The following is a 12,430-nucleotide window of genomic DNA, read 5'->3' on the forward strand; positions in this document are numbered from 1 at the left end:
TCAGCAGATCTTCATAGTATTTGGCAGCATAGGAGTAAACATGAACTTGGAAGCAAAGTAGCAAGTATGGAGATCAGCGTTAAGAAAATGGTTTCAATAGCAGAGTACTTGCGGTTGCAGATAGCTGGGCATGGATGAGCATCCTGGGAGCCTGGACCTGGTTGCTGTGAGCTGTAGCGAACAAGGAGTCCTGGAGGTCCAGTTCAGGAAGCTGGAGCTTAGATCAGGTGAGTCTGGAAGCCCAGCTGACAGTGGCGTTCTGTCAGCAATAGAGGAACAACTTCCTGTCAGTGCTGGGAGTTTAAATAGGCTGCACAGGAGGAAATCAGGAAGTGAGAGGCTATTCAGAAAGAAGGAAGAAACAAAGAGAGTTGACTGGGAAAGAAGTAACTATAGTTGTACCCAATGGAAGCCACTGGTGTGACGTTACAAATAGATGGTTTGGTGGCCACACCAGCACAGGGTATGCATTTTTGTGCGCAAACATGTGGCCAGCAGTAACACTATGTGACAACATACCACCACCAACAACCTTTGTAGAACATATATATATATATAATGTAGCACTACCCCCGAAGGAGCTGCTGGTTTGTTTTGGGTGGCACGTTACCTCTGTATCTCCGCCGTCTAGGGTACTTGATGAGAGTTGCAGTAAAGGGAACGTCCACATGACAGGTGTCTTTTCTGTGCTTTTATTACCCAGCCGGGTAAAAACGATTAACAGTAGAAAGGTGAAGGGATAGCAAATAGGAGACGACAGATCCAGGTGTAACTGAATATGGGAAACAGTCCTGCTTCCAACGACAACTTTACTTTGCCACTCCAGCAGGAGTGGGTATAGCGCACCTGGACAGGCCTCTCTCACCAGCCTGGCAGCCAGAGTGTCACTCGAACTTAGGATCAAGTCTCTGCCACAGACCCTCCCAAAGCAATGGAGACAATTATGGTCCGGAATCCGCTCTCAGTAGATTCAGCACCCGGATCTTCTTTGTGTAGTTTTGCACAATTAGCGACTGACAGGCGACCAACATCCAGCCTGTCAGATCCCAGGTTGTCCCCCGATGAATGGACAGGCCCCTCCTGGAACACCAGCCTCATGCTTGGTATCCTTCGGACAGACTCCTCATCGGTCAGCTTCCTGGACGGGACAGCTCAGGACACCCTCCAGATTGGGGACCCAGTCGATCACTGAGCCCACACAGCAGATCAATTGCTCTGGGCCAACGTGGTCCTGGAAACCAGGAACACTGCTACCCACGCACACCCCGGCCAGGAGGGCCACATGCGGGGGTGTCGTGGAATGGCCATCCCAATGGTGGGCACCACACGAGGAAGAAGAACCTCGAGGCAAAGGCGTCTTCCCCCTTTATACCCCTCCTCAGCATGCACAGCGAGGCGGCAACCCCTGACTGGTCACTTGACCCCTCTTGTTATAGTTTTCTACTATATACCTTGTCTTTTCATGTACTATTTTGTGACTCAGAAAACATGTCTTGTGTGCACCATATAAAATGATGTAGCCCTCTCACCCTTCCCTTTTCCCAGGACTCATGACCCTCTTCTGAGGTGCTTTTATGCCGCGTACACACAATCAGGCTTTTGCCTGGCCAAATCACATCGGAATTCCGACGGAATTCCATCGGAAAAATATATAACATGTTCTATATCAAAAGTCTGATGGAATTCATCGGAATTTCCGATGAAAAAAACTCTGATGGGGCTACACACGATCGGAAAATCCAATGGGAAAAAGTCCATCTGACTTTTTCCATCGGAAATTCCGATCATGTGTACGGGGCATTAGGTTTGCTTCCTTTTTGGTCTTCCCTCACAATCAAAGTTCACACTGTAAAAGCAGGCTGTCTGCTGCATTCCAGATTAAAACTATATCCAAAATATGCCCAAAACTGTGTACACGGGGAGAAGCCACATACACAAGGGTGGTATAAAGATTTCACAGTTTTATCTATGATGGAGAAAGACTTTTGAACTGTTAGGAGATATAGTTAGATCATGTGTCAATTGCACAAGAAAGAATACATCTTCATGCCTAGCAAGGTCACAGCTAACTGTATGCCTGGAAATCTAAAAAACTTTGGGCCAGATTCACAAAGAGATACGACGGTGTATCTACAGATACACCATCGTATCTCTGACGTAAACTGGTCCTATCTATGCGCCTGATTCATAGAATCAGTTACGCATAGATAGGGCTAGATCCGACAGTGTTACAATGTGTTACACTGTCGGATCTTTTTTTCAATTTAAAAATGGCGCCGGGGGCGTTTCTGCTGATTTACGATAAATAATATTTAAATCAGCGAGATACGCAAATTCACGAACGTACGCGGACCCGTCGCAGTGTTCTTACGTCGTTTCCGTAGCGGTTTTCCGTCGTATACTTACCCCTTCTTTTATCAGGCGCAGCCAATGTTAAGTATAGCCGACGTTCCCGCGTCGAATTTAAATTTTTTAACGTCGTTTGCGTAAGTCGTTCTCGAATACGGACGAACGTCGTTTACGTAAGCGTCGCAACCACTGACGTCCTAGCGACGTCAGTGGGAGCAATGCACGCCGGGAAATTTCGCGGACGGCGCCTGCGCATTTAAATCGGCGCGGGAACGCGCCTGATTTAAATAGTACACTCCCCTAGCCGCGGAATTTGAATTCCGCCGGGGGATTTAGGATCCGCCGTCGCAAGTTTGGAGGTAAGTTGTTTGGAATTAGCCACTTGCCTCCCAAACTTGCGGGAGCGGATCTTAATTCACGTAGAACGAGCGGATCTATAGATCCGCTGCGCTACGTGAATCTGGCCCTTTCTGTGTATTTCTGTAAGAAAGCATCTGGAATTTTGATGGAGAACCCAGCGTATATAAAAATATAAAAAAGCATAAACTAAAGCATAATTCGCCAGAGAGCACGCCAGACTCTGTGCATGCAAGGATGGTTGCTTGCTAGAGATGGGAACAACATGCTGCTGGAGAACCACAGGAAAGAAAACTGCTCACTCAAACCTCTCCAGTACACCACATTGAACTGTCACTCACTATAAGCAGTTCCATTTTTGCCCTCTCTCTCTCTTCCATCAAACCCATGATCAGGCAGTAGTTGCATGCAACAGTCTCCTCCCAGTCATATCCACCAATCAGAATGGCCCGAATTCACAAAGCACTTACGCCGACGTATCTCCAGATACGCCGCGTAAGTGTAACTATGCGCCGCCGTATCTATGCGCCGTGCCCACAATCTGAGATACGTCTAAAAATAGGCTTCCTACGACCGACGTAACTTGCCTACGCCGTCATTTCGTGGGCGCATATTTACGCTGGGCGCATTTGCCGCTCCCATTGATTTTCTATGCACATATGCAAATGAGGGAGATACGCCGATTCACAAACGTACTTGCGCCCGACGCATAATATACGCGGTTTGCGTAAGTCGTACGTCCGGCGTAAAGTTATTCCCCATAAATGAGGCACAACCCATGCAAAGGTATGGACCAGGGAACACAAGCCGTCGTATTTTACGTCGTTTACGTTGTACGTGAATATGGCTGGGCGTAGGTTACGTTCAGCCCATCATTTGCATGGGGTCATGCCTCATTAGCATGGCTCACGCCCACTTTCACCTAAGCCGGATTACGCCGAGGAAACCCAGCGCAGTTTGGGAGGCAAGTGCTTTGTGAATTCTGTGCTTGCCTCTCTGCGCTGCGTCGGCGTAGCGTATATTAGATACGCTACGGCGGCATAAATATGTGCCATTGTATGTGAATCCGGGCCAATGTCTCTAGAACCATCTAGAAATGCACTGTCCTCACAAAGTAGTACAAAATAAAGTTAGCACCTGGCTCTCCTAGTATCCCGTAAAGTTTGACTATGTCACTCCCTGCCTTGCCTTTTACTCTCTGATCCAGCCATAGGAAAATCTCAACCAGAGTAGCTCATTAACCTCCCTAGCGGTATGATTATTTCAGATTTTAGGTGCTGAAAGCGGAACCATTATTTGCAAGGAAATTTGGCGTTTTACATTGTAGACCTGTAATTCTTAGGAATAACTCACTTAAATCTGACCAAACAAGAGTCTAGTAGGCATCCCGGGTATGAATTTTTTTTAAAAACAAAATGATAAATTATAATATAATAAATAATTATAACAAATAATAATATAATTATAATAACAATTATTCAATAATGTAATCAACTCAAAATCACTGAAATTTACTCAGTTGCAGAATTGTCGCTGTCATTACTTTTATTTTTTTATGACGAATTTCCCCACAAATCGCTATCGCACAATTCTGCAAGTCATTATAATTTATTATCGCTGTTTTCTAGCTGCTCTAAAACTATTTTTGACATAAAAAGACACTTTTGGTTGCTATGGACAATCTACAGTTTGCAGGCAGTTTTTATTATATAAAAGTACATGTAGGGCACTGGGCAGCCCAATAGGGACAAGGGGTGTGTGTATTTTTTACATACAGTACTGTAATCTATAAGATTACAGTATACTGTATGTAATGTGTTTGTTTACCTTTTTGAATTTGACGCCGTTCTCCGCTCCCGTGCGTCGTAACGTCGCAGGGAACGGAGATCGACGGCACAGGAGGACACTGTGTGAATCGAGCGAGGTCCTGCTCGCTCACACAGCGCGGTGGCATCGCTGGATCCAGGGACAAGGTAAGTAAACCATGCCTGTGGATTCAGCGGGGCGAGCCCGAGTCTGACTCGGGGTTACTGATCGTAGCCCAAAAATCTCACCCCAAGTCAGACTCGGGAATACCGCCAGGGAGGTTAAACTACACCTCCAAACTTCTTTACAAAGTTTCAAGCTATATATTGCTTCCTTTGTGTAAAATACCTGGTGTTCCTGCCAGTCCCTCTGCTTTCCTATTAAAAATGTATCACACTAGGCATTGGAGCACACCGTGGTCAGTTTTATAGCTGTGCTGGGCACCCAGTTTGCTCTGCTCCATTGATCAGACCTGCGCTGACACAGGCCCCCCCCCCATCCCACCCCCTCACTGTGCTGCTGTCTCTCTTCCCCCAGCTCTCTTAGGTCCTTAGGCAGCTGAGAATGTTATGTTATGTTATCATGCATACAAAAGGGGGCAAAAGCTTATTTATAATATTTTTTTAAATGTATACACAAATGTTTTGCTTTTCATTTGTATTTTTAATTTTTGTTTTCCAAAATAATTTATTGAAGAATTTAAGACCCCGGTCACACTGAGGTGCTTTTCAGGTGCTTTCACACTAAAAAAAAGCAGCTGAAAAGCTCCTGAAATCTGCTTTCCATTGATATCAATTGATCCTTTCACACTGGGGTGGTGTGCTGGCGGGAGCGGTGAAAAGTCCTACAAGCAGAATCTTTGGGGCGCTTAAAAAAAGCACCTCAAAAACGCCCCTGTACATTGAAATGAATGGAAAGTGCTTCAAAAGTGCACAAAATGCGACACAAAATGGTTCTTTTGAGTCACACGACTATAAACAAAGTTCACGGCTAACGCCACAAAAACGCCCAGTGTTATATGGGCAGTTTTCGAGCGCCTCAGTGTGAAAGGGGTCTTAAAGTGGAGTTCCACCCAAAAATGGAAATTCGGCTTTTCAGAACCCTCCCCCCCTTCGGTGTCACATTTGGCACCTTTCAGGGGGAGGTGGGTGCAGATACCTGTCTAAGACAGGTATTTGCACCCACTACCGGGCATAGACTCTGGTGGGAGTCATGCCACTCCCCCCTGCTGTCTCCTGGGAAACACACTGTTCCCAGGAGAAAGCGGGGACCAGTGAGGACGGGCCACGCCGCTCGTGCATGCGCAGTACGGAACTACTTTAATGGGAGGGAAAAGTGTGCATATAGTATTGGTATGTATATTTTTATACATTTTAATAAAAGTAACTTTATAAGGAAATATCCTGTAATGGTCCCTAACTATCACCTATCTGTTTTCTGTGCAATTCATAAACATTTTTTGGGTGCAGGGACCTTCCCTAAGTGGGAATGGGATTTCCTTATTTAAAAAATAAGAGGTTCCTTGTTCTACAGATTTTATTATTTATCATTCTCATATGATATGTCTCACAGTGGTTGTAGGATAGAGCTACCTCTAGGTCCAGGTCTGAAAGATTGCCAAGAAAAACTTAGAACTAAGGGCCAGATCCACAGCCAGGCGGCGCAACTTAACTTTTCCCATTTAAGTTACACCGCCGCAAATTTCCCAAGTTAGTGCCCGATCCACAAAGCACAGAACTTAAATCCGTCCGACGCAATCTAATGGGGCGAGTCCCATTTAAATTAGGCGCGCTCCCGCGCCGGACGTACTGCGCATGCTCCCGACGCGATTTTTCCGACGTGCTTTGCGCAAAATTATAAATGGAACATCTCTGTGTGATTTCCGTCAGTTGCCGACACCCCTGGTAAACAGGAAAATGTGGAGAGACCCCCTAAGTGGGGCTTTAAAGGCACCGATGATATACAGTAGTCAAAGTAATCCAAAACTGGGTATAATTTGCGCAAAATTACGTTACACCGAGTTTTGTGAATCGCGCTGGGTAAAAAAAGTTGCGTCGGGAAAAAAGATGCGGCGGGAAAAAAAAAATGTTAAAAAAAATTTTGACAGCGTCGCGGGAAAGAAGGGTCTACTTTTACATAGTGTACTAACTTTACACTTTGTAAAAGTAGCCCTAATTTTGCGTTTGCAAACTAACAGCTTACGGAGACTTCACGAAGGGAAACCGCTTCGTGGATCTCCGTAAGTGCTAATTTGCATATCCAACGCGGAATTTCGACGAGAAATGCCCCCAGCGGCGGCCGCGGTACTGCATCCTAAGATCCGACAGTGTAAAACTATTACACCTGCCGGATCTTAGGAATATCTATGCGTAACTGATTCTGTGAATCAGTTCCAAAGATAGAAACAGGGATACGACGGCGTATCAGTAGATACGCCTGCGTATCCCTTTTGTGGATCTGGCCCTAAGAGAGTATGTTTAGATAAAAGAAGAATGGTGTGGTGCTCAGTTTGTTACCTTAGGCAATTAAACTAATATAGCTGTGACTATTTTTCTGGTTTCTTTATTGTATGACAGATAGATTTTTTTTCCTTCAGGGGTGCCCATAAACCAACACAGCCTGGCACAGGACTCATACACTGTAGAAGTAAATCAAAGAGGTAGACGAGATAAGGGCAACAACCAACACTGGTACGGAAGGAAGACTGATGACTTAGGTAATTATTGATTACTGCCATTATAGAGCCATAAGAATTCCTATAGGCTGAGCACTTTTTTAATTTGGTTAATAGTTAATATTTTTTCTTGTAAAGTCCATTGGATGTGGATTTACAGTACCTTGAAAAAGTATTCATACCCCTTGAAATTGTCCACATTTTGTCATGTTACAACCAAAAACGTAAATATATTTTATTGGGATTTAATATGATAAGATCAACACAAAGTGGCACATAATTGTGAAGTGGAAGGAAAATGATAAATGTTTTTTAACATTTGTTACAAATACATTTCTGAAAAGTGTGGCGTGCATTTGTATTCAGCCCCGTTTACTCTGATAACCCTAACTAAAATCTAGTGGAACCAACTGCATTCAGAAGTCACCTAATAAGTACATAGGGCCAGATTCACAGCAGAGATACGACGGAGTATCTCAGATACTCCGTCGTATCTCTCAGAGTATCTATGCGACTGATTCATAGAATCAGTTACGCATAGATATCCCTAAGATCCGACAGGTGTAATTGTTTTGCACTGTCGGATCTTAGGATGCAGTACCTCGGCCGCCGCTGGGGGGAGTTTGCGTCGTAAACCAGCGTCGAGTATGCAAATTAGTAGTTCGGCGATCCACAACGGGTTTTCGCATTTGCTACGTCGCTGCTAGTCTAGTTTCCCGTCGCAAAGTTAGTCGTCGTTTTAGCTGCCTTAACTTTACATAGCACACGTATGTGCTGTATAAAGCATGGCCGTCATTCCCGCGTCAAATTTCAAAATGTTTTCTTCTTGCGTAAGACGTCCGGGAATACGAAAGTACGCTACGCACGTCGCCGTTCGAAAAAATGACGTCACTTCGCGCAAAGCACGGCGGGAATTTCCAAACGGAGCATGCGCAGTAGGTCCGGCGCGGGAGCGCGCCTAATTTAAATGGCACACGCCCCTTTGAATTACGCGGGCTTACGCCGGAGGCCGCCGGCGTAAGTTTTCTTGCAAGTGCTTTGTGAATCAGGCACTTGCGATGAAAACTTGCGGCGGTGTGACGTATCTACGATACGTTACGCCGCCGCGATTCTACGTGAATCTGGCCCATGGAGTCCACCTGTGTGTAATTTATTCTCAGTATAAATACAACTGTTCTGCGAAGCCCTCAGAGGTTTTTTAGAGAACCTTAGGGAGCAAACGGCATCATGAAGGCAAAAGAACACACCAGACAGGTCAGGGACAAAGTTGTGGAGAAGATTAATGCAGGGTTAGGTTATAAAAAAAAATATCCCAAGCTTTGAACATCTAACGGGCAAGGAGAGCATTAATCAGAGAAGCAGTCAAGAGGCCCATGGTAACTCTGGAGGAGCTGCAGAGATCCACAGCTCAGGTGGGAGAATCTATCCACATGACCAATTAGTCGTGCACTCCACAAATCTGGCCTTTATGGAAGAGTGGCAAGAAGAAAGCTATTGTTAAAAGAAAGCAATAAGAAGTGCCATTTGCAGCCTTCGAGAAGCCATATGGGGGACACAGCCAACATCTAGAAGAAGATGCTCTGGTCAGATGAGACCAAAATTGAAATTTTTGGCTTAAAAGCAAAACGCTATGTGTGGTGAAAAACTAACACTGCACATCACCTTGAACACACCGTCCCCACTGTGAAACATGGTGGTGGCAGCATCATGTTGTGGGGATACTTTTCCTCAACAGGGACTGGGAAGCTGGTCAGAGTTGATGGGAAGATGGATGGAGCCAAATACAGGGCAATCTTAGAAGAAAGCCTGTTAGAATCTGCAAAAGACTTGAGACTGGGGCAGAGGTTCACCTTCCATCAGGACAACAACCCTAAACATACAGCCAGAGCTACAATGGAATGGTTTAGATCAAAGCATATTCATGTGTTAGAATGGCCCAGTCAAAGCCCAGACCTAAATCCAAATGAGAATCTGTGGCAAGACTTGAAAATTGCTGTTCACAGACGCTCTCCATCCAATCTGACAGAACTTGAGCTATTTTGCAAAGAAGAATGGGCAAAAATGTCACTCTCTAGATATGCAAAGCTGGTAGAGACATCCCCAAAAAGATTTGCACCTGTAATTGCAGCGAAAGGTGGTTCTACAAAGTATTGGGGGGCTGAATACAAATGCACACCACACTTTTCACATATTTTTTATTTTTTTATTTTGTAAACCATTTATAATTTTCCTTCCACTTGACAATTATGTGCCACTTAGTGTTGGTCTATCACACAAAATCCCAATAAAATACATTTACGTTTTTGGTTGTAACAAAATGTGGAAATTTTCAAGGGGTATGAATACTTTTTCAAGGCACTGTATGATGTTGGAAAATCACCGCTCAAGGTGGGTCTGCTATAGGGTCATACACAGGTGTAGGATTCCAAGGGTGCTGGCAGTGCACTAGGCAAGCATGGGCGTAAAATGAAGGATGGATGGCCGCACTCCAAACCAAACAGGTTGTCTTTATTTAAACGAACAGCAAAACATACCAGATCACAGCAACAGAAACAGGAGGATAACCGACGTTTCGCACTGACTTAGGGCCCTTTCACACTGGGGCATTTTTCAAGCGCTTTAGCGTTAAAAAAAGCGCCTGTAAAACGCCTGAAAGAAGCTGCATCTGCAATCCCAATGTGAAAGCTCGAGTGCTTTCACACTAAAGCGCCTGAAAAACACCCCAGTGTGAAAATGGTCTTAGCGTTAAAAAAAAGCGCCTGAAAGAAGCTGCATCTGCAATCCCAATGTGAAAGCCTGAGTGCTTTCACACTGAGGCGCTGAGCTGGCAGGGCATCAAAAAAAGTCCTGCATGCAGCTTCTTTGCAGCGCTTTAGGAGCGGTTAATACACCGCTCCTAAAGCCCCCTTCCCATTGAGGAAGCTTTTTTTAACGCCAAAGCGCCTGAAAAACGCCTCAGTGTGAAAGGGGTCTTAGCAGCGCTTTACCAGCGTTTTTCGGGCGCTGGCAGTGTGAAAGGCCTCTGAAAGCACTTGGGCTTTCACATTGGGATTGCAGATGAGGCTTCTTTCAGGCGCTTTACAGGCTTTTTTTAAACGCCAAAGCGCCTAAAAAACGCCCGAAAAACGCCCCAGTGTGAAAGGGGTCTTAGTGCCATGAATAAGCACTAAGTCAGTGCGAAACGTCGGTTATCCTCCTGTTTCTGTTGCTGTGATCTGGTATGTTTTGCTGTTCGTTTAAATAAAGACAACCTGTTTGGTTTGGAGTGCGGCCATCCATCCTTCATTTTACGCCCGCACTGTATGATGTTGTTTTCACTTTATGTCTGTGCTATGATCATGAACCTAAATTTTAACCACTTAAGGACCGCCTCCTGCACATTTACGTCGGCAGAATGGCACGGCTGGGCACAAGCACATACAGTTACATCCTGTGCTAGTGCCCAGCTGTGGGTCACGGGCGCGCGCCCGCGACCTGGTCCGAAGCTCCGTGACTGGAACCGCGGGACCCGCGGACCCGATCGCCGATGGAGTCCCGCGATCGGTCCCCGGAGCTGAAGAACGGGGAGAGCTGTGTGTAAACACAGCTTCCCCGTTCTTTACTGTGGCGGCGTCATCAATCGTGTGATCCCTTTTATAGGGATACACAATCGATGTCAAACCTACAGCCACACCCCCTACAGTTAGAAACTCATATTAGGTCATACATAACCCCTTCAGCGCCCCCTTGTGGTTAACTCCCAAACTGCAATTGTCATTTTCACAGTAAACAATGCATTTTTGCTGTGAAAATGACAATGGTCCCAAAAATGTGTCAAAATTGTCCGAAGTGTCCGCCATAATGTCGCAGTCACGAAAAAAATCACTGATCGCCGCCATTAGTAGCAAAAAAATTATTTTTATAAAAATGCAATAAAACTATCCCCTATAAATTTTGCGCAAACCAACCGATAAATGCCTATTGCGATTTTTTTTTACCAAAAATAGGTAGAAAAATACGTATCGGCCTAAACTGAGGACATTTTTTTTTAATATATATATTGTTGGGGGATATTTATTATAGCAAAAAAGTAAAAAATATTGCATTTTTTATTCAAAATTGTTGCTCTATTTTTGTTTATAGCGCAAAAAATAAAAACCGCAGAGGTGATCAAATACCACCAAAAGAAAGCTCTATTTGTGGGAAAAAAAGGACGCTAGTTTTGTTTGGGAGCCACGTGGCACGACCGCGCAATTGTCTGTTAAAGCGACGCAGTGCCGAATCGCAAAACCTGGCCGGGTCCTTTAGCTGCCTAAATGTCCGGGTCTTAAGTGGTTAATTTGTAATTCAGACCATAGTATTTGTGTTAAAGGAATTTTCTTTCTGTTTGTGGTTGATGCCAACACTGACCTGCACCCTGTACTTTTCCCAGGCAGGTGGCATGAGAGCAACTTTAGATACATGGCTCTAAAGAAGTGTCTAGAACAGAGGGAGGCTGAAGGGAAGAAATTACTATAAATAAAACAGCTTACATGACAATATGGCTCCTGTTTTGTTATGCTTTAGATTCTGATGTCTTTCTTTACTTTTTTTTTTCATACTCCACAAATAAATCATCATGTATTTTACCCGAAGCTGTCTGTTTGTGATACTGGAAATTATACCATTTATTTGAAAATGACTGTTTATTATGTGGGCGAATACCTTGGTAATGAAAACCTGAGTAAAAGACTAGGAAAATGTTAGATTTCCTCTTTACAAAAGACTGATGTGCAAAAAACAAATTCAAATAGTCAAAATGGTTTTGGCTTAAAGTGGATGTAAACCCAAAATGTTATTTTTTTTTATGTCACAATGTAGAGTATACGATTTCCTATCATCTGTTCCCAGTCTTGCCACACAGAGTTAATCCAGCTCTGAGCAATCCTCTTTTATTGTTTAGTGAAAATTAACAGACTTCCATATAAAAACCTGTCTGAAAAAAAAGTCCTTTCCTCTCTCCTTGCTTTGAGTGACAGGTTATTTACATATCTAGCTCGGACATGTTTATCATATGTTATGTTTATCATAATATGAGGTGATCCACAGTTCATTGTATATTACCAGGATGTGTTATGTGGGGGAGGGGTGGATTTCTCACTTTTTATACTGTGGATCACCTCATATTATGATTAACATAACATATGATAAACATGTCCAAGCTAGATATGTAAATAACCTGTCACTCAAAGCAAGGAGAGAGGAAAGGACTTTTTATTTAGACAG

The 12,430-nt window shown here is 44.2% G+C and overlaps 1 protein-coding gene across 1 annotated transcript in view; it reads left to right on the forward strand.

Moving 5' to 3' along the window:
• TEX33 (testis expressed 33) overlaps positions 1-12,430 on the forward strand; it is a 37,618-nt gene that overhangs the window by 21,238 nt on the left and 3,950 nt on the right. Inside the window, exon 4 of the mRNA XM_040359438.1 lies at positions 7,109-7,228. Within this exon, the coding sequence (XP_040215372.1) occupies positions 7,109-7,228 (120 nt within the window). The remainder of the gene's footprint in view (positions 1-7,108; positions 7,229-12,430) is intronic.

This window comes from Rana temporaria, chromosome 7 (genome assembly GCF_905171775.1).
Source record: "Rana temporaria chromosome 7, aRanTem1.1, whole genome shotgun sequence".
NCBI classification, from domain to species: Eukaryota; Metazoa; Chordata; class Amphibia; order Anura; family Ranidae; genus Rana; species Rana temporaria.